Source organism: Anomalospiza imberbis, chromosome 2 (assembly GCF_031753505.1).
Source record: "Anomalospiza imberbis isolate Cuckoo-Finch-1a 21T00152 chromosome 2, ASM3175350v1, whole genome shotgun sequence".
In the NCBI taxonomy this organism is placed as follows: Eukaryota; Metazoa; Chordata; class Aves; order Passeriformes; family Viduidae; genus Anomalospiza; species Anomalospiza imberbis.
Window position 1 is genome coordinate 109,105,957 of NC_089682.1, and position 21,016 is coordinate 109,126,972.

Here is a 21,016-nt window from a genome sequence, read left to right on the forward strand (position 1 = left end):
ACTGGTCTGAGAATTCATAAATACGACTCCTGAGTCTACCATGACTTCTCCAATTATAGTTGGCACATAGTTTCAAGGTCTTCAGCCACCCAAATTAAAGCAGTTTTTATTTCCTGTGATTCCCAAGACTACCCTTGCCTGACCCCAGCTTGGCTCCACAAGGACACAGGAGTGCCTGCCTGGCTGCTGCCATCATGAGGATATCCTTGATGCCTTAGGGCATGTCCAGTGCCACAGGGCATCTGAATTGAACCTCTAATTTTTTTTGAGGTTCCTACCATGTTAAAATAAAAGTTTATATCCTACCCAACAGCTTTTTCATCTGTTCCATTGAAAAGTGCAAGGACCAGGGATCTTTAGTGCAGGGACCATATTCTTTAGATCAAAGAATCTGAAGAAATAATTGTTGCAGAAATCAGTACTATATATAGATAGTGAATATACTAGATAGATATACTTTCTCTATATATATGTATTACTCAATAGAGAAATTTTATCATGGTGTTTTTATTTAAAAATGCAATTTATTCTCCTGTGGGGGAAAAACCAAAAAACACCAAAAATCCACAGAAAACCAAACCAACGATTCACACACATTTACTGAGTAAAACTGGTGCTAACAAAGGTGAAAATTATGGTATTAAATAGTGGAGATCTCATAGTCTAACTGGAATAAAACTAATGTGAATTAGGGTTTTCTTAGTATTCTGACAATACTAAGAGAGAGTTAATGATTCAATGCCTGTGTCCTTGTGTTTAACTGCTTCATCCTAGCTCTGAGGCACATCCAGGGGCAGCAACAGATAAGTTTGAAAGGATCAGCAGGTATTAGATACAAGAGTGATGACTGCAGCTAGTACAGTCATCAGTGCTAGTAATGGCATTGCATAGTCTGTATTAAATTTCATTAATTTTATTTTTTTCTAAATTTTTAAATGCACTACAGAGTAATGTCCTAGTCACCCAGACATTTCTGTAGGTGTATGAAAAGGTAACACTTTACATAGATGCACAGAGAACTTAGTTTGTTTAGCTTTTCAGATAGCGTTAAATATGATTCAGGTTTGCGAAAAGCATTTTAATTTAATCTTTCTGCTCAAATGAGCAGTAAAAGAATTGCAAGAACATTAACATTTAAGTTGATTAATAGATATTAATTTTGTGAATCCAAAAGGGGCTTTTCTGTTGAAACTCTTTTAGTAGGCTATAAATAGCCATTACACTATTCCCATTCTTCCTCTACGTTGAACTCTGCACACTTTGTGCAGCAAAAGTCTGTCTCTGAGCAGGCCATGCTCTCAGAACTCCTAAGACATGTGTAGCCCACACCAACATCACTTGAAAGTTTGTTCCAATAGTTCCCTTGTTTGAAATGCTGGTTCATTTCTTACATGATTTTCTCTGTACAGGTTTTCTCTCTTGCTTTGTCTTTCTCTGGTAGTTTGAGAATACCTGTTCTGACACCCTCTGAATTCCTCAGAACTTTTTAATACCCTTCCAAGTTTTGCAAAAATCTCTTCAGACATGGATATCACAGAGTTGCAGGACTTTAACACCATCTCATCAATGCTCTAGTTTTGTCCCTCTTCACTTTTCTCTAGGTAGGTAGATGTGAGAATGACATTGGTGCTTTTTGCTGCAGTGTTTCACTTGAAGGTGCTACTGAACTGCCTGACAGTTGTGTTACTCCAACTGGAGCCACAGTCCACCTTCATTAGACTTAGACAAAACTAACTGACCTACTTTGAAAATATAATAAGACAGACAGTATTTTAATTCACATTTATATTAGGTTTCTCCAGGTGCAGTTGTTACAACTGTTCTGGTCTTCTGCTATACAATAAAAAACAAAAAATAGAAAAATCACTGTTCCAAGAACATTTTTAGCAGCTCATTTAGCATATTTGGGCAGGGTAATGAAGCCTGCTCACCTGGAAATATTTCTTGCAGATATATGTAGTTTAATATTCTCTTCTGTTAATAATGTAATGGAGAGTCCTGTGATTTAGAAGAAAAAATAAAAATGGAAATCCTGTTTCTCTTTAAATATAGAGAAAAATATTTGTTTCATTTTCTGTGGTGTTCTATATCAGGGATCCTGTGTTATGCTGCAATTTTTCATATTCTCATTACGCTTTTAAAACTTTTTATTTTTCATCCATTTAAAATACATTATATTGTATTAGTCTGAGAAACTTCTGTTCCTGAGGTGCCAAATTCTGCTTGGGTCTGGCCTCAGTTTGCCCTTCAGGTACATCATCTGTTTGTAATAGTTAGTCTGTAAATAAGAACCAGCTTCCTCTGGAATGATTTCTTCACCTTTTTCATTGTGCTGGTGCTCCCCTGTAGTGTTGCCTTTTGTATTACAAAATGATCCTGAAGGTTTCTGGGGAACACCTACAAGAGCTGCATGAGTAATCCTAAACCGAAATTTCCTACAGCAGCACAATTTCAATTCCAGGCATGCCAAGAAATAATTCAACATGGTGCCCAGTGTGGTTCAGGTTGATTTGGGTTATAACAAGCCCCTGCTAGTAATCTGCCACAGCTTGCTTTTTTGCTGAATTCATGTTTCACATGTAAATCTTGTGGTTGACTTGTAATTCTAAGCAAAAGGACAGAGTATTTGATGCCATCTTTTTTGTCTTTGCCTCTCCCAGATCAAAGTCTTTATTCTTTGAGACTAATTTTTAAAACATCATTGATTATTTAAAGTTTATTAACATAGCTTTTTATGAATAAGCATTTGCAATGCAATTTGTTTGTGATTTTAACTGTTTTCTGTTAGGTCTGAAATATTGATAGACCAGCACTTCTCAGTATATCTGCTTAATGTGTATAGTTAGGGGTAAAAAAAAATCTCTAATTGAAGAAGTCCAGCCAAAATTAATTGCTTAACATGATAAAATACTGATTTAACTACTCTACTCAGATTACCCCTTTCTTTCATGATTTGCAAGGAGGATATTCACAACTAGACACATAAAGCAGCTGTTTTCAGGCCACCACAGTCAAATGAGATAGCTTAGAGTTAACAAGCAGTGGGCTGAACACTTGTACACTTGCCACCTCAATGGATGAGGCATCCAAAAAGTTGCAGCTGCCCAAGCTGGTGTCAGATAGGAACAAATGTTATTTTTTTAAATGGATTATTTGAGACAAAATAATCCTTTATGTTTTGAGGATTTATATGGCATAAATGAGGAGAGAAATTGTCTTTACAGAAAAGTGCGAGTCAAATTTTATGTGGTAAACGGCAAGCTCTCTTTGCTGTAAATTTATAGATTATTAATTACCGTTTTATTTGACTTGTGTAAAGTATTTACAGACATGATCAGTCTCTTCATTCAGGAACACATCATGACTACAAGAAAAATGCCTTAAAATTATTTTCTCATTGAAATTCCCATGGATGTCATACTATTCACTGCTAAAGAGTAGAGTTGTTTGTATCTTCAGAAATAATATTCCAGTTGTGACATCCAGTTGCATATTTTGCTCTTAGTTAGTTGCGCTAATCTGAGTTCTAATCTCTATGTTACTAATTAAAAATAAATAAGACCAATAAAAATGCTCTGACAGAAACTTAATTTTAGTTAGTTCATATAGACAACTGCATGACATCTATCTGGAAGGGGCATATGGGAAAGTATAGATGCTTGCTTTCTACCTCTTGTATTTTGGGTTGTCATATAGTTCTTGTTTCCCAGCCTGACACAAAAGTTCAAGTAGCATCAAACTTTTATCATTGCTAGCTATCAATTTTTAGAAGTGGGTCGAAATACTGTCATATTAAGACTGTGCCATCATTAACTGAGCCTTTAATATGACAAATATGATAAAAATATAATAGATATCAATAATATATTATGATAAAAAACCCCTAAGATCAATACAGAGTGTGGGATACAAAATTATTTTGAATTTTTAGATGCTGGAAATGACAGCTCCAAGACTTTGGAGCCCCCAGTATTTTTGTAATTAAAATTTGTAAAGTATTTGATTATCAGTAAATTTGAATGAATTTCACTTTCAGCAAACTACCGGGTTTGTCTCTCCTCTGGCCTTTTGCCAGTGTTACCTCTGAGTTTACAAAATCCAGTTGCACTGGAGGCTCATGAGAAATTCACTAATCAGAAAAACAAAAAAATGCTTCCCTGCATCCTACAGCTCCATGCTTTTCTGGATACTCCTGCATGTTCCCTTATTCGCAGTCCATGCTCCCAAGTCATCTCAGTCCCTTCATTTCTACTCCCTTGTCCTACATAGAAGATAAAATACGACAAAAGTTACTGGTATTAATAAATTGCTTTTCAGGTAACTAATTAGCTAAGGATTTTTTGTCTCTGATGCAGAAATATTATTCAATGTTAAAAAATGTAATTCTAGCTGGGAGACATTTCTTACTTATTTCTATTCTCCATTCCTATATTCTTGTCTATATTTGTTGGCACTTTTCCCTTCTTCCTGGCCAAATTTTCTACTCAGTTTATTATTCAACATATTTTCAATTTTTTATTAACCTTTTTACAAATATTTTTTTTTAAATTCTATTTTATCTTTTCCCTCCATTCTTTAAACGTGAATTATGACTTCTAGTATCTATTTCTCACCCATGTTCTAGAGTTTCTTTGACCTATCTCTCACTTTTCTGGACATCATTAGGGCACCCTTTTTAACAGAAGAAAGAGAGAACTGGAGAAGGCTATCCTGCTGGGAAGCTGTGCTGTCCACCCATCAGTCTGTCTATCCCATAGTACACACTTTATGCTGAAGAGGTCTGAAGCTGTGACCACAGTCACAGACTTCTGTGACCACAGTGACAGCTTTCTGCTTGTCTTGCTCATAACCAACCTTGGTGTCTTTACAGGCCATGGTATCTGCTCATGTGGCCGATGCATTTGCCAGGATGGGTGGTTTGGGAAGTTGTGCCAGCACTCAAGGAAGTGCAACATGACGGAGGAGGAGAGCAGAAGTCTCTGCGAGTCAGCGGATGGCATATTGTGCTCTGGGAAGGGTAAGATCTGGCAGCTGAGTTCCCGTGTCAGTGCTTGACAGAGGAAAATAATCGCGTTCTGGAAGACTAATGTAGACTAATGTGCATGGCAGGGGATTGTTAGTAACATTCTCTTTCAAAGGCACTCATTATTAAAAGGATGTTAAAGGATGCTCTGTAATGCACTTAAATCCATTTTGTCAGACACCCACCACAGCCGAACACGTTCAGCCGCGTTGCTCTCCTATGCAATTTGTTAGTAGCATATAATTTCCTGTATGTGTTTAGCTGATGGTCTATGTGGAACAGCTGTACATTATAAACTAACTGTTAGTGCTCCTTCCACTTTGGGGAAAAAGGGCACTGCCCACAGTAACACTTCAGTGGGGAAAATGGCAAATGTAATATATTGGACGACAGTATGAGGAGGAAAGTGTTTAAAAGCAATTCAGTACCCTTAATCCCTCTGCTCCCCAAAACAGCTACAAAGGAAAAGTAGATGTCTGCAATCCCCACAGATGAATCCTACAAACTTTCTCATTTACTAATTTTCGTTCAGCTGGTTGCATCAGCTCCAGTTCAGCTCTAAAATATTGCCACAGGGAAGAATAAAAGTTAGAAAATCTTGATAATTATCTGAAATTATTCTCTGAGGTTCTTACCTTGCAATCTTTCAGGCTAGGAAATTGCATTAATGGAAAGAGGGCTTTTTAGCTCCCCTGTAGTGCAAATTGCCTATTTTTGTATATAATATGTCTGAAAGAGAATAGACAAAAAGGAGACTGGTTGGAGGCTAGAATGCACTCAATCCAGACTCTGTGTGTCATTTCCTATATTTGGATGTCCCTTGCATAGACAGGAAAGAAATCTGCCAGCTGGAAAAATCAGTTAGGAACCCTCTACATCAGGCAGATTTCCAGTTTTCCCTTTAGTAACTTTTATTTCAGTGCAGAGGAAATTTAAATGGGATTTCCAGCCCAGGACTAATCTATCTGTATTATCACTTACCAGAATTCTCCCTATTGCACCATTTAATTTTGTTTTAGGGCTTTTTCCCCCTCAGATCATGTAGTGTCATAAAAAATGAGAAAGTTGCACTGTTTCTCTATTTTTTCCAGATGGGACTATCTTTAAATTAGTATATGTGTAAGTGAGTTACAGAAATGAGAAATGGAAATTACTCTGCTTTACTGCAGAAGTTAACTTTTTTCCTCTTAACGTGTGTCTCACTGAGATTTTTTTATATAAACCATGAAGGTGAAGGAATATGCTTGGTATCAATAAAATGCACTATGTAAGATTCTGTATAAGTATAAACATGAAAAATTATGTTGATTTTTAAAATATTTTTATTGTCTGATATCTTTTGCTAAGGATGGCTGAGAGCTATTTATTCCAGCCTGTGGGTCTTACTGTGAGAACAATTAGCTTTGAACATGTGTTTCAAGGGTACCATTTACTTTGAGGCTTTGGGAGTAGACAATCCATTAGGAATTTGCAGAGATAGGAAGGATTTTTTACCTCTGTTGGCTATACTGCCGGGGTGTGGTTTGGAATCTGGTCACTTTCATAACTGTAGCAGCCTTCAAGGTGCTCTAGTGTTGTCCTTTCCAAACTGACCCATTCTGTGATTATGTGACCCTAAATCCATCACAGAAACAATGGTGGGAGGGTTTTTTTTTGTTTGTTTTTTTTTTTTTTTTTATATGTGGGGGGTTTTTTGTTGGTTTTTTTGGGTTTTTTTTTTGGTTTAAGTTTCTTTGGCCCCTGAGCACACATTAGAGAAATCACCTCCATAAGACATCTTCAGTAGTGTGTGGCCAGTAAACATCCAAGAAGAAGGCTACTATCTCCTGCCACTTTTCTGAGCAGGATTGGGATCACAGGCAAAGACAGTCTAATTATTTATAAATTTTGCTGCTATTGTCTTTTTTCCTTTTTTTTTTTTCTTTTTTTTTTTTTTTCTTTTAATCTATTCATGATGCTGATATGTATCTGGAAATCATGTCTTACAGGATATTCTTTGTTTAAAACACTGTTCATAGATAGTGAAGCACTATCCAGGAACCAAAAAGGCAAAATTTTCTTTCTGATTCATTACAGTGAGAAAAAGAAAAGTAATGATTACTGGTCAAATAAAAGGGAATTTCGAACCTGTGCACTAATGGTGGTTTTTCCATTTGTGTTGGAAACCTAACCATGATATGCAAGTGCTAAAATGGAGTGAGGACAGCTTGAGTTTCTGTATGTAGGTTTTAATAGACTGTGAAGAGTCCTGGTTTTCAGCAGATAACTGCTGAACACTATCAGAAAATTGCACTCTGCTAATATAAGCAAAGTTGGGCATCCACATTCCTAGGCTGTTTTCAGAATCTTGGCTCTCTGACTGTGCCACCTGTAGCAAAAGCTCTTCCCAAGGAAAACAGCAACACCCACCACCCTGCTGCCTCCCTGGCAGTAAAGATAGGGCTGTACACGGTGACTGTAACGGTGCGGGATGTGGGCAAGGTAATGAGCCAAATCCCATCCCAGAGGATCTGGCTGGGATCCCAGGAAACACCCTGCAACTCATTAGACACAATTAAACTGAGGAGCCTCCCAGAGCAGCATGCCCTGTTCAGGGAAAAGACTTGATACATTCATTTCCCTAACAGATTTTGCATTTTGGAGCCTTATCTTCCTTGCTTGACTTGGTGTTAAATTTGCTGTATCTTCTGCAAAACAGTTTTAAACATCGTGGGCATCCCTCAGTAGCAGGATCAGTGCTCACTGATGCAGAATCACTTCAGGCTTCTTACAGTGTAGTACTCTTAATAACTGCTGTAATTTCACTAAAATCCTCGTACTATTCCTCATTATTTTCAGATGTCAGTACCTTGCAGTTTGTATAAATAGAGTTATTTGTTTTAAATTACCCTCAGGTATATCTCAGTGTACCTCTTATAGAGCAACCCTGTGATATGTCAGCTATCCTCCACTGCCTCCTTATACGACAGCATTTTTGATCCTTGTAGGTAATATCAGTATTTTCTATGCCAGTATCCCTGTAAGCAATACTCAGAACCCACAGAAAAAGTAAATGCTTAATCAAATACTTCCATCTTCAAATGTTCTAATCACTAGCTCTTCCTGAATATATTTACATGTTCCATATGTTACAAGTTAAAGCATTTCCCTAAAATTAGGCAATGTGTTAATTTTTTGTGTATTTAAAATAAGCATTAAATTACATATTTAATTACAAATTAGATACTCTGCTGAGGTTGTTCTGAAGTTTTCAAGAATTAAGCTTCAGTATTTATGGGAAAAGAAATGGAAAATTGGTTGATATCAACGGATGCAACTTTTTTTCTTTAAGTGTATTAGGATTATTACTATGGATTTTATTCAGAGGTCACTGAAAGAACTGGAAAGATGGAATAGCACGATTTTATAGGCTTTGGCTCAGGCCCTGTTGAGTAACCCATGAATTCTGTTTAGGTTATATTCTCACATAACCAAGCATCCTTCTATATTCTATTTTTCTTCTATTTTTCTTTAATAATGCATTCAACACATTGGTGACTTTTTAATGGAATGATTCTGGAAATATTGTAGGAGGCTAGGAATTTCAAAGGAATTTAACTCATTTAAAAGCATCTTCTATAAAATCTTCTTTGGTGAGATTTTTTAACTCATCCCCTCATAGTTGAAAATTTTGCACGTATTCTTTGCTATAATTTATCTGGGTTTTTAAATTTGTTTTTTTAAACATTGATTTCTGCTGTTACCCCTAATCAAAAGGATTTTTGCTTAGCAGGTAGTAAGATCCCCACTTCAGTGTTTACATGTCTGAAATCTGCATAGGGCCATTCTGCTGAAGATGAGATCTATAAAACCTAAGTCTCTTCAGCCAGGTGCTGGAATCATTCAGGAGGAGTTACCATCTCCTTGTGGCATTTCTAGTTGCAGAAAAGCCTCTCTCACACACCTCTCAGGCTATAGGCTTCCTGGCACATGATTGTCCAGAGGCATCTGTCACTTTCCACAATTCAGAGCCACAGACCTTCTCCTGAAGGTAAGGATGCCTCAGAGTCTTCTCTTCAAGGGAGGATTCTGGTGCTCTGTGGGTTATGGCATCACCTGAATTTGACCACACAGTCCCTGCTTTGCCTGTGAGGGTGTGGCCTGACATCCTTTAGGAGAAGGAGAGCAGCTTCTCCCAACAAGGGGCGTTTGGGCACACTGCAGGAACGAGCCAATTGCTGAGCTGCCATTATGTGCACACTCTTTTTGACCTAGAGCAAATGTTCAGTAAGTCCATGGGAGGTGGAGAAGCTTCAATCATGGTGATGAGGATTTTGGGTGTCTATAGATGTTAGTCTTGGGCACTGTTGGTGCTTTTGTGAACTCACTCCTAAAAGCTTTAGATGAGGAGGACTATTTTCTTCCTGGTTGTGATTTTACTGCTGTCAGTAACAATGGGTTGGGGACAATTTGAGCTTTGCTAGTACCAAAAAAAAAAAAAAAAAAAGGAAGTTACTTGGGAGAGAAGCCCTGAAGCCCTGATTGTAGGTCTCTGAAACCAAAAGAAAGCTTCAAAATGTGAGTCCTGATTATTGAAATAGCAGGATCAAAGCTATTAGTAGTAGCATCCCATCATACTCTAACTCATGCCAAAAGAATCCTTTCATTCAAAAGGCTTTTAGCTTGATTATTTTCTTTTATGCAACAGCCTCTTAGGCAGCAATTTTGTGCACATGCACATGTGCGAATGTGTGCATATGTGTGACTTGGGTTGTTATTTTCTAGTCTGAATGTGCCAGTACTCTTTGACTGTGAGTAATAATTTTTGTGATTTCAGGCTCCTGCCACTGTGGAAAGTGCATCTGTTCACCCCAGGAATGGTACATTTCGGGTGATTTCTGTGAATGCGATGACAGAGACTGTGACAAACATGATGGTCTCATTTGCACAGGTGCAGTACAGGCTAACACTTAATTGCTTCAGGAAACAAACTGAGTTGATGGGAATTATGTTAGACAAAGCCCAGCTTCTCCTTTCCTCACTGATGGAGGAAGCACATTTGCTGGTTATTCAAACCTGCTATAATTGTTTCTTCATGCAGCGCAATGAACAACTTAAGGTCTCAAAACAACAGTTAAAAGCCTGAGTATGAATTTAAATAAGTAAGCCAGCTATGGAATCCATCAATAGTTCTCTCTGTAATACACTACAAGTTACTGGTTTTTGGCAAAGAACACAATGTTAGCATTATGATCATGAGGTTTCCTTAGCCTTTGTTCTTTTACTGGACATTCCATGTGTGTAATGCATTTAAGTCACAGACAAAATTCACTGGTGGGTTGGGAGCATAGTTGTATGGATTAACAGAGCTTCCTAGCAATCAGACAATTGTTGGTGGGAGGCTGGAATAGCTGGTAGCTTTTCTTATGATGTGAGGGTAAATGATTCAAGCAGCTTCACCTTAACATTGTCTGAATATGCGGGTGGCAGATGTCGATAGAAGCGGGCAGGCTGCCAACAAACTCTTTTGACAAGCACAGTGACAAGAAGCTGCATGGGAATTGCTAAATTAGCTCACTGGCTGCTTCCTGTTACAAATCTTAATTTTAGAAAATTTTTGCTGAGCAATTATTAGATGTGGAAGAAGTCTGCAAGCCAATTAGAGTGAGAGTGGGAAGGCTGACACTAGTAAATTGTGTCTTCCAGCTAGCCCTGTTAGCAAGGGTCATTTTCTGGAAGCAACTAGCATAGCAGGAACAAGAGCCTTATCTGTAGCTCTAATGCCTAATCATGGATCTTCATAAAGTCAGAAGTAAGAGGAGTTTACATAGATACAAAGGTTATAGGGTCTCAAACTGAGCATCCAAGGGTCATAAAAAATATTTAAATAAAATCAATAGATGTGTCTCAGTTGTTCCACTGCTGAAAAATAGGGCCAGGACATTTTTCACTTAATAGAGAGTTGAGATAGGATTTATTTGAATAGAACTTCTGAGAATTTAGGTTTAAAGTTTTTCATGCTTAAAGCCGTGGTTTAATTGCTCTTCTGTTGATAGCTTTTAATGGATTTTTCTTTATGAGTAATAGTTAATCTTGTTTTTCTTTGTACCTGGAGGCAAAGTGTGAACACTTAGCCTCACCAGCTGGGTACAAACACTGGTGTGCACAATTACACTTCACCATACACAATTTCAATATTTGCAATACTGTTGATGGAATTATTGAGAACATGCTATTAATGCCATGTAAGTATAGGTGTGGGGTGGCTTAATGCAATGGTACAGTAATTGCTTCCTTCCAAAGGAAAAAGGGGACAATAAAAGAACAATACATGTACTTTAGCATAGATTTTTACTTCCCATAAAACATATTTTAATGTAGTATATTTCAATTATGATAATTGCCCTTTATTCATTCTATTCTAGGTAACGGTATTTGTAGCTGTGGAAACTGTGAGTGCTGGGAAGGATGGAATGGAAATGCTTGTGAAATCTGGCTGGGGAGAGAATACCCTTAGTGAAGAATGTCAAAGATTGAGGAAGTGTTTTTTTTGTTTGTTTTTCTTTAGGCTGCTAGGACATTTAATTTCCTAAGTGTCTGGGTGTGGGTATGCATGAACACACACATACATGGTTGTAAATACCTTAGAACACATTTGAAGATCTGCTCCTTAAAGAAATGCATCAGAAAACTAAACAAGGGAGCACGACAGCCCAAGCTCTGGAGGGTGAAGTCATAAAATACTGGCCCTATGGAACTTCTCCAGAGATTTTTTGTAAATTCAGTGGAACCGATATTATACCTATAATGACTATTTCTCTGAGCAACCTGAGGCAAAGGTATAAGAAGACCCTTCTTTTAACATTATTTACTTGGTTGTCATGTCTCCTTGTCAGTATGCAACAATTCACCTGTAGAAGAGTAGCACTAGTGGAATATTGTCAAATAATTAGTTTGATTTGTTTTATGGTATTTGAAAAATACATTATTTGGCCCTTTTTTTTTTTTTTCTTTCCAACAATCCCAATTATGAACCAACTCATAAAATGAGAGAAACTGTAAAGAAGCCTACAAAAATAGTAATAATTTTTTATTTGGTCAAATTATTGTGTAACTGAGGTCCAATCACATGACACTCATAGACTGAAGACCCAAAATGTTTGAATGGAACCTTTTCCACAGGAGAACTTTTAGTTTCTGTGGTTGATATATCAGTAAGTTGGTTATCTAATCTACATATTACAATACTTTAAAATACATAACCTATAGAAACATATGGAGTGAAACTAATAAAGATATAAAACTATGATTGCCTATTCTGCATATGTATTCTGCAACTCACATGTACTTCTGTTGTACTGTTCTATGTATCTACAGCTGCCTGCTACATGTAAAGCAAATGAAATTTTTTTATATTAGAAACTTTTAGGATTTTATTCTTAGAACTCACTGTTCAGGACAGATTGCCCTGTCACACATGGAATTCACTGAATTTAACTGCTTTCATAGAAGTGGGGAACCTTAACATCAATTGACTTGAAAAATCATCTGTGCTATGCAGTAGCTTGGTCTCAGCCAAAGATGTTTGGACAATGACAACAAAGTAATTAAAGTTTTAATACAGTAAATACAAACAAAGCAGTGGTATGAACAAAAATTTTATTTTTATTTTCCAATGGTGAAATGCTGCTCAGTGTGAAATTCACATTGAGTTATGAACGATGCACAACTATTGGGACTTCCCTAACTTATTTACATGAGTCTATTATTTTTTTGTACATGTAGATTTGGCAGCCCTTGAATTCTTTAGAGCAAAAAAAAAAATACATTTTAGTTTCAAAAGTGTTTACATTTTGTGAAACCATGATTGAGCAAGAAATTGATTAAATGGCTCAAAAATATTTCTTTTAGATACCAAACTTTAACATTGTGGTGTAGGTGCCAAGGTCCTGATTTTTGAAGAGGTACATGACTCAGAAATAATGGAACTATGTATTAACAAAAAAAAAGTATTTCCATTATTAGTCTAGAAATTACTTTTCTTTTAGAAAGGACAGTTTTGAAATAGGAAAATACAATGGTACAGAACATGTAATAGAATGCAAAATGTCAAATTAATTTCTTTAACTGCTTTATTATTCCTCCGTCCCATATAGCTTGCTCTTTAACTACCACTTTTTTTCCTCTTAACGTGGATTCTTTCTTTCTAAAAATGAAGCTTGTGAAACCCATATTCTCAGGGAGTACCATTACTAAACATCCAACTTATACATAAGCTATGCAGATAAATAACTAGACATACATCCCAAAGCTGCTAGCTACTCTCTTATAGATGACCAAATATCCGATAACCAAAGTATCAGGCAGAGTTCTAAGCTGTATTCATAACACATAAGGAATCCTCAAAGTAAAATTCATCTTGAAATTTTAATTTATATTTTATACTTAAAACCCTAAAATTCCATGAAGCTCAACAGGAATATTTTCTTAAGTTTTAGCATATATGCATTTTGCCAACCCTCGTGTCTGGAGAGCACAAATTGTTGCTTTTTTTTATATTTATGAATAATGAATACCGCTGACCTGAATAATCTCATAAACACTGGGTTTTTTGCATATACATTCATCTGCTGAATCAGACTGTAAACAATGAAGGATACTAAGTTCTCCTTGCTTTCCTTCCATTTATATTTAGTATTGTATAAAGAAAATACTGGATAATCAAAACTCTTCTGGTGTCAGTAGATGCTTTTGACTTATTTCATGGCACCAAAACATTTATATATACTGTGGATCAGCTGTGGTATTTCAGGTACTCATTCATATATAAAAGAACAATTCTTAAGGTGGTTCCAGTGTTGTATTTGATGCATTTTACTTTGTCATTTGCTTTAATTTTAAATTTATATACTTGAAGAGTATAAAGTAATTTTTATTTCTACTTTGATTTTTTTAAACCAATCAGCTCCAACTTTTTTGACTACTGGATGGGTTATGTAGCTATAGCATTTCAAAAAGCATTATCCAAGTTGTTTGTTAACTTACATATGGAAAAAAATCAGAATATCTAAGACAGCTACTCTCCGTGGTTCCTTTAAATGCAATTATCAAACAAAATGGTGCTATAACTATAAACCTTAAAGTATTAACTAAGACTACTAAAAATGTAATGAACACATTAATTATTTCCCAATTTTTCTTCTGTTTCCTATAATGTTGCTTGAATATTTCCCCTGTTCTTCATGCTGAGGTAACTGGTGATGTGACACCCAGCATATCTGTTTTGTGGTTCATTTCCTCTCTAGAAAATGAAATCAGAAGGAATAAGATTATTATTCCACATATTCAAATATAATAGCTGTATAATAAATTGTTATCTTTTTCCCTTATCTCATTCCCTGTGATGGGAATTCCAGACACATAAACTGTAAATGCAGGAAGAGGCATAAGGAAGTGAAACTTAATGCTTGATTTTTCATTGCTAGAGACTGTAAAAACCTGCTTCCAGGCCTGTGGCAAAAGGCAAAACCAAATTGGATAAAAGGGGACTTTTTACTGATTAGATTGATAAACCTTGTAAATAAAAAAATATTATAGCCTTGGTTTCTTCTTATGTGAGAAAGAACACAGTCCAGAAGTGTGCCAGTGTTTCTATAATAAACTTGCAGGATTACACCTATTGTGTTTAACATATCTGTAATATCACCTATAAAAAATCTGTGGATTGATTTGCTTCTATAAGTTATTAACCTGCTTGTGACCCCTTTTTCCCCCCACTGGCTTTATTCTTTCTTAGAAACACATAGATGCATTTAATCATGCATTTGCTCTCCCTTTTCTGATGCATTGTCCTTGCTTCTTTGCTGAAAGACATCTCACTTTGTAGCTAAATGATACTGGGGTGAAGAAAGCTAAGTTGAATATTTCTGTGACTAATTAATTGAACAAAAAAAATTATTACATCTTTAAAAATGTCATAGCATTTGCATTAGTCATCACAGAAAAAAACTCACTGTTATTAAACATTTTAGAATGCATTGCACAAAATACGAATTTATCTAAAGGGCCATTTAAAAGAAAGAGAACCTTCTTATGTAGTCTTATTTTGCTTCCATTCCCATTTAAATGTAGCTGAATAATCTATTCTTTATAGCAATAAACAGATGGATCATCATGGTACACTTTTACTGCATGGACCAAACCGTCTGCTTTCATACCTCATTGTGTAAACTAGTTTTAAACCAAGACAAATGTTTCTCCATATATATATATATATATATATATGTAAAGCCAGGGTTCTTAGTATTATTTCAGGTATATACCATAGTGAAAGTGAATTGCTTTACTTTATATCTGGTGAAGGGGAGGGCCTGGGAGGGGTTTATTAAAAACCAACATTTATGAAAATGACAGTATATTAAGAAATCAATTGAGAATGGCTAAAAAACCCAGAAAATGAAGCAAAAGCTCTGTTATGTGAACTACAAAGCACTTAAAAGGAGCTAGAGACCCTTCCATAGGCTCTGTCATGTGAGCAATCTCATAAGGATTCTTGTGTATTTATAAAATTTTTGAAGTACAGCAAAATGGTGCTTTGTTGAAGTAGTTCATATCTCCTCAAAACTGGATCTGTAAAACTGTGCAGGTGTGTCTAATTTTGCCAAATAGAACTGTAGCTGAAATACAGATCAACAATGAGAAGAAAATGACTTTGTGCAGTGTTAACATATAAAATGGCAAGATGAGGTTAGATTTCAGTGTGAACAGTCTCTCAGAGATTAGAGAAAACCCAGAAGAACAAAATACAATGCAAGCATGCAAAAGACCTGGAATGCTGCAGATTCACGGACAGCTGCACATGTAAGTACAAAAACCCCAATCTGTAAATACAAATTGATTCCATCAGGTTTACTATACAGTACTTTAGTAGTAACAGACAGTTGAAAACAGCTTTCACTTAACAGCAAAATTCATTTTAGAGGGAAGAAAATGGTGAAGTCTCATCCTGGAGAACAGCAAGAGAGGTATTATATTAAGGAGCTGAAATTTTCTTTGGCATGGTAAAGGGGGAGAACTGAGTTTGCCAACCTATTTACATAAGTTTCACCATCCTGTGGCCAGTGCAATGATGCTTTGCACAGTCTACTTCTTACATAAACTTTTTTGTTGATTTCCAGTATGCCTTCATATAAATGTTTTATTCATCATGTTGAATCTGTGTATACAACAAATAAGAATAAACACAAAATGTACAATGCAGACAAACTCTTTGCATATATGTATGTAAATTTGTAACACTGGCCAACAGTTCTTTGACAGACACAACCTACAACATGCAGTTAATTCATCCTTATATTCTTCCCATGCAACAGATGAGACAAGACAAAATTAAAGGGAGGAAACAAAGCACGAAGATACCTCTGTTATGTTTAAACACAGGATTGTAGAAAAATTATTAGGACATTGATTCATTGGATTAAACACTCATATGAATTTAGCCCACAGAATCAAAACCAGAAAACAATAATTTAAAAAAAAAGAAAAAAAAAAAAAGCTGTATTTCCATTATGTACTAACTGCTTAAAGAAATTAAATCTGGCCTTAATTGTAGCCTCCCAAACTGGTTCACAGATCATAGTTACTCAGGACCAAAAGGTTAATGTTGAAAACAATGTTTATATAGGATCAGGCAATGAACCAGATCCTCCTTGCATGGCTCAGCCAGGTCTCCAGCCCTCTCTCTCCTCAGGCTCTTACAGTAGGTGAATAAAAAGACAGCTGAATGGGACATGAACTCGTGTATTCCCTCCTCATGAATCAGCTGAGAGAGAATGTAGCCTTCAGCTGTTTTATCTCACTTGAAATGCTGTGACGTTCTCCTCTTACAACTGCAGGAAGGCCTGGGGCCAGGGCAGTGCAGCATCAAGGCTGCTGCATCTCCTGGGTCCTGCAGTGCAGAGCAAGCCCCCAGCTCACCATCTGATTTGCTTTGGTTTGATTTTGTTTTCTCAGGGATGGTGCACAAATCCCATTGGACCAGATGGGATGAGAAGGGCACAGCAAAGTTTTTAATAAAGTGTTGTTTTCCCCGCTCACACAGATTTAGTGCTAGCAGGCAAGGGCACAGTCTTAAGTCAAAGGTTCTTTGCATTTTTATCACAGTTTTAGATTAGGTTTGTATTTTTTTTTCTCTACATGGATAGAGGGCTTCATGTTTAACTCATTCCCTCCCTAGAAAGACCCAACATTAAGCATTATCTTGCTGTTCTCATATCACACATACAAAAAGAAGTCTGACCTACAGAAAAAAGTATCTAGAATTTAGCAGCTTTACAGTAGCCTCCTTGAAGAGTGACTAAATGTTGCTTATAAAAACAGAACACATTTGAAAATTAGTATGAAGAGTTCATTCAGACTGAATGAGACTGTTCAGCTGAGCAGACAGGGAGTTTGAAATAATCAGCAGTCTCTGTCAGGGACTTCAGCACAAAGATGTGATAAAACAAATTGCCAGAAATACAGTGCTAAAAAAGGAACGGATGGTTTCCTCTTTTTGTCTCTAAATATCAAGGTAACAGCAAAAGGCCAAGAGAGTGTTGCCACATAGTTTTCCAGACTGAGATACTGTTTGATCTTTGCTGCCATTTTTAAGAAACAAATTCCTTCTTAAGCACAGAGAGTGCCTATATTTTTCACGTTCTGAAAGCCTGTGACTAAGTGTGCAAAAACTTCAGTGGCATCTCTGTGGCATTCTCTAAATCTTTCCCTGCCCACCTTCATGCCCCGCAACACTGGCTTAATTGTTCACAAGTGACAAACTCAAAGGGTTGATGTTGTTCCTGGTAATATGATCCAAGGCTTCAATTTTATGATGTTTTTGATTTCTTCTAGGTTCATGTAGGAGAAAGTACAGTATATAGAGATCAAGGCAAGGCACCTTCAATCTAGCAATTTGGTGGGCATGGTATCCTAGGAAGCTGAGTGGAGGTACATAGTGGGATATCAGTGAAATACATAGGACTGGACTTTGCATGCTTAGCTAAAAATAAAAATAAAGTTTTGTAATATGTCCAGTTTTAAAACATCTTTTTTTAAAACACCAGAAATATTAAACTATAATTTGTAACTACCCTTTGCATTGGTGCTGCAGAAAAGAACACAACAACATCCTTGCCCATGCTTTGCTAAGTAGGTGTGGGATTCAGCCAAAAATAACAATGGCATTAAGTTCAGTTCCTTAAAAACAGGAAAGGATTATATTTGAAATGGATTTAGGTAGCAATTCTGATTAGTCTTACTTTTTTTCTTTTATTGGTGGTGGTTGTTTTTCAAACAATGAAGATTTAGTAGATGAAAAATGAGCCTTAATTCAGGCCTACAAGGCCTACAAAATTCTTTGGACCCACTTTTCCAAAAATGAGTGGGTCTTGCTCGCTGGGCAAGGCAAATGTTACCATTACCAGTAAGCCTGTGATATGTATAAAACACACACACAAAAAGAAACTATAGGGGGATGCCAAACACACGTTGCAGAAAACTCCCCATTGGTTGTGTTTGACACTCTTCCCTCCACTTTAATGCCAACCTCAGAAGCACAGTATCTGTTACTAAAGAGTATTCACATTTAATCAATATTTTAAGCCAGAGACAATGATCCTATTCTTTATAGATATAATTTTTAATAGTAGATTTTTGAAGGCTTCCTGATTCCCTGATTGCTTTCAAAACTAAGCCACCGGCAACACTTAAGTTATAGAGAAACACAATCCCTGCAAAAGGTCACAAACAGTGGAGCGAGCAGCCTTATAAAAAAGGGAAGAAGAGAAATCCATAATAGCACAGGTTTACAGCATCTAACTAGAAATTACTTGATTATTTGTGTGCTACAAAATAGAACTTAAACACATGGATTTTGCTGAAACTGGACTCAAAAAGGGATTATGGGCAATTGTCAGCAGGCAAGGTATCAAGTGTACTTGTGAACTATGTCATTCACATGAAGTGTCACAGTCACAGAAAAGATATTAAAAAGGCATTCCAATATCTGGTAGGGCATTCCATGGTCTGAGTTTAGCTGGTTCGTCCAGGTGTCTTCTCGTTGTGGTGGAGCTACATGTTGAGATTTATCCACTTGCAACAACTCAGTTCAGAAACAGGAATGGGCAAGCTGGTGACTTGCCACAAGTTGATCCACAGACACTGCCGAGGGGAAGTCTGGCAAGGATAAATCGCTCAACTGTACTTGGGACTCAGTAAAGTCACAACACCTGTGAGGATCTGGCTATGTCGTCTTGCTCTTGTTCACTGGTTTGCCTCCATTCATTATTGCAGATGCACTTGTGCTTTTACTTGGAGTCACCCCAGCCTTTGGCACTGTTTCTCCAATATCATGCAAAGATGGTTCTCGATACATGGCAACTGAGGGGAAGGAAGAGAAAGGGAGAAGCATTTTTAACAATGTATCACATGAGAGTTCATCTCAAATAGGATTCATTTTCTATGTTCCTCTTGCATACCAGGGAAACTGTTTATTTTGACAGATGCTGGTTTTGCACCACTGATAGAATTGCTTGACCCTCCAAAATTCTCACTTCTTCTGCATCTGACTTTAAAATGCAGTAGGAAACTGCATTCTTCCTTGTTTAATGGACACTATAGCTTCTTGGAAATGAAAAACTAGTGTTCTTTCTTTGCATAAGGCACACAAAATTGTACATGTGTTTACCCATGTGTATGTATATACAATCCTTAAATAAACATTAAATAAACATGTGAGCATTTAGAAGTAAAATGTGTTAAGACAGATTGTAATTAAAATTGGGATCATACAACACAGTTGTCTAGACTTAAGTGTTCTTTCTTATTCATAGATTGCAAGACTAGGCTAGGGTCCAGTTCTACAACGTTACATGTACATCAGTCTCCCAAATCTGAGGAATTTGGCCATGGTCTTTTCTTCAGGAGTGCCCTGAAAAAGTGTCCAGAGTACAAAAGTTGTTTGGGGGTTATTTCCAAAAACATACGCAGTAGCCACTGATCTCCACTGAATGTAGAAGTGCAGAAAACTCCAAATTACACTATTAACTGAATTCTTAGAGGAATTAGAAGTTTTTCCCCGAGCTTCAGTCCCTATCTAACCACTTCAAATCCTTTGAGGGAAATACATGTATTCAATTACACAGTTCAAGCATTAAGCTGCCTTAATGATTAATGCACATGGATAATTCAATTTCATTTTCCATGTCACTCTATCAGGTAATATTTCCACTTATACCTAACTCAGTTGCATTTATTTATATCGGAGCAATGTTAAAAGAGCTGTCACAGCAGTCAAAGGAATTAATCATCACACTGGTTTCCAGACTGGGTGTGTGCTACCAGAGAGAGCACAATTCCTTCATCCCTTGGCTAATTAGAGTAGGAGGCTGGAGCATCAAAGTACTGACCTTGATCTTCGATGATGTGACGTTTCATAATAAATGTAAAGGGCCCCAAAGCATCATTAACTAATCAAATACTTGTTCTAACATTTCCAGTGACATAATCTAAATCCTTTTACAGCTTCTTAAAGATGGAAATTAAATGTCTTCTCTAGAGTACATAAGGCTGGCTATGATCTGTATCTTCAGAGTGGCCCATAAATGTGTTTAGGGCACTTAGCTGATTAATTAAAAGAGCGTGGTGAAATAACACTGTGACCTACAAAATTATCACATTGAACAACATGAAATGGAACTATAAAGTAAGGAATTATATAGCAGAGCTGTCATATTTGATGATTTCTCATAACAATGCACATCAAGTTATTTCTAAGCATTGTCTAAGCTATTTTGATGAAGTCTGATCATCGAAACATTTTTAAAAAGTAACTTCATTCCTTGTACATACAAATTTGCATTGTTTTAAAAAAATGCAGTGGTGTTCCCTCCCCATAACTCTTTATATAGAAAGATCAAGATATATATTATTAGTATTGTTGAGAGCTTAGGAAACAACTGCAAACTTTCACAAGAC

General features: G+C 36.5%; 2 protein-coding genes across 8 annotated transcripts in view; one reads left to right on the forward strand and one right to left on the reverse strand.

The window, feature by feature from the left end:
- Nucleotides 1-12,933, forward strand: part of ITGBL1 (integrin subunit beta like 1) — a 127,201-nt gene extending 114,268 nt beyond the window's left edge. For all 3 annotated transcript variants that reach the window (XM_068182546.1, XM_068182547.1, XM_068182548.1), the window contains 3 exons: nt 4,871-5,017; nt 9,840-9,953; nt 11,428-12,933. In XM_068182546.1, the coding sequence (XP_068038647.1) occupies nt 4,871-5,017; nt 9,840-9,953; nt 11,428-11,519 (353 nt within the window). In that variant the 3' untranslated portion in view covers nt 11,520-12,933. The remainder of the gene's footprint in view (nt 1-4,870; nt 5,018-9,839; nt 9,954-11,427) is intronic.
- A 1,844-nt stretch (nt 12,934-14,777) lies between these two features.
- The window catches only part of FGF14 (fibroblast growth factor 14), a 377,260-nt gene continuing 371,021 nt past the window's right edge, over nt 14,778-21,016 (reverse strand). For all 5 annotated transcript variants that reach the window (XM_068182551.1, XM_068182549.1, XM_068182553.1 and 2 more), the window contains one exon: nt 14,778-19,420. In XM_068182551.1, the coding sequence (XP_068038652.1) occupies nt 19,284-19,420 (137 nt within the window). In that variant the 3' untranslated portion in view covers nt 14,778-19,283. The remainder of the gene's footprint in view (nt 19,421-21,016) is intronic.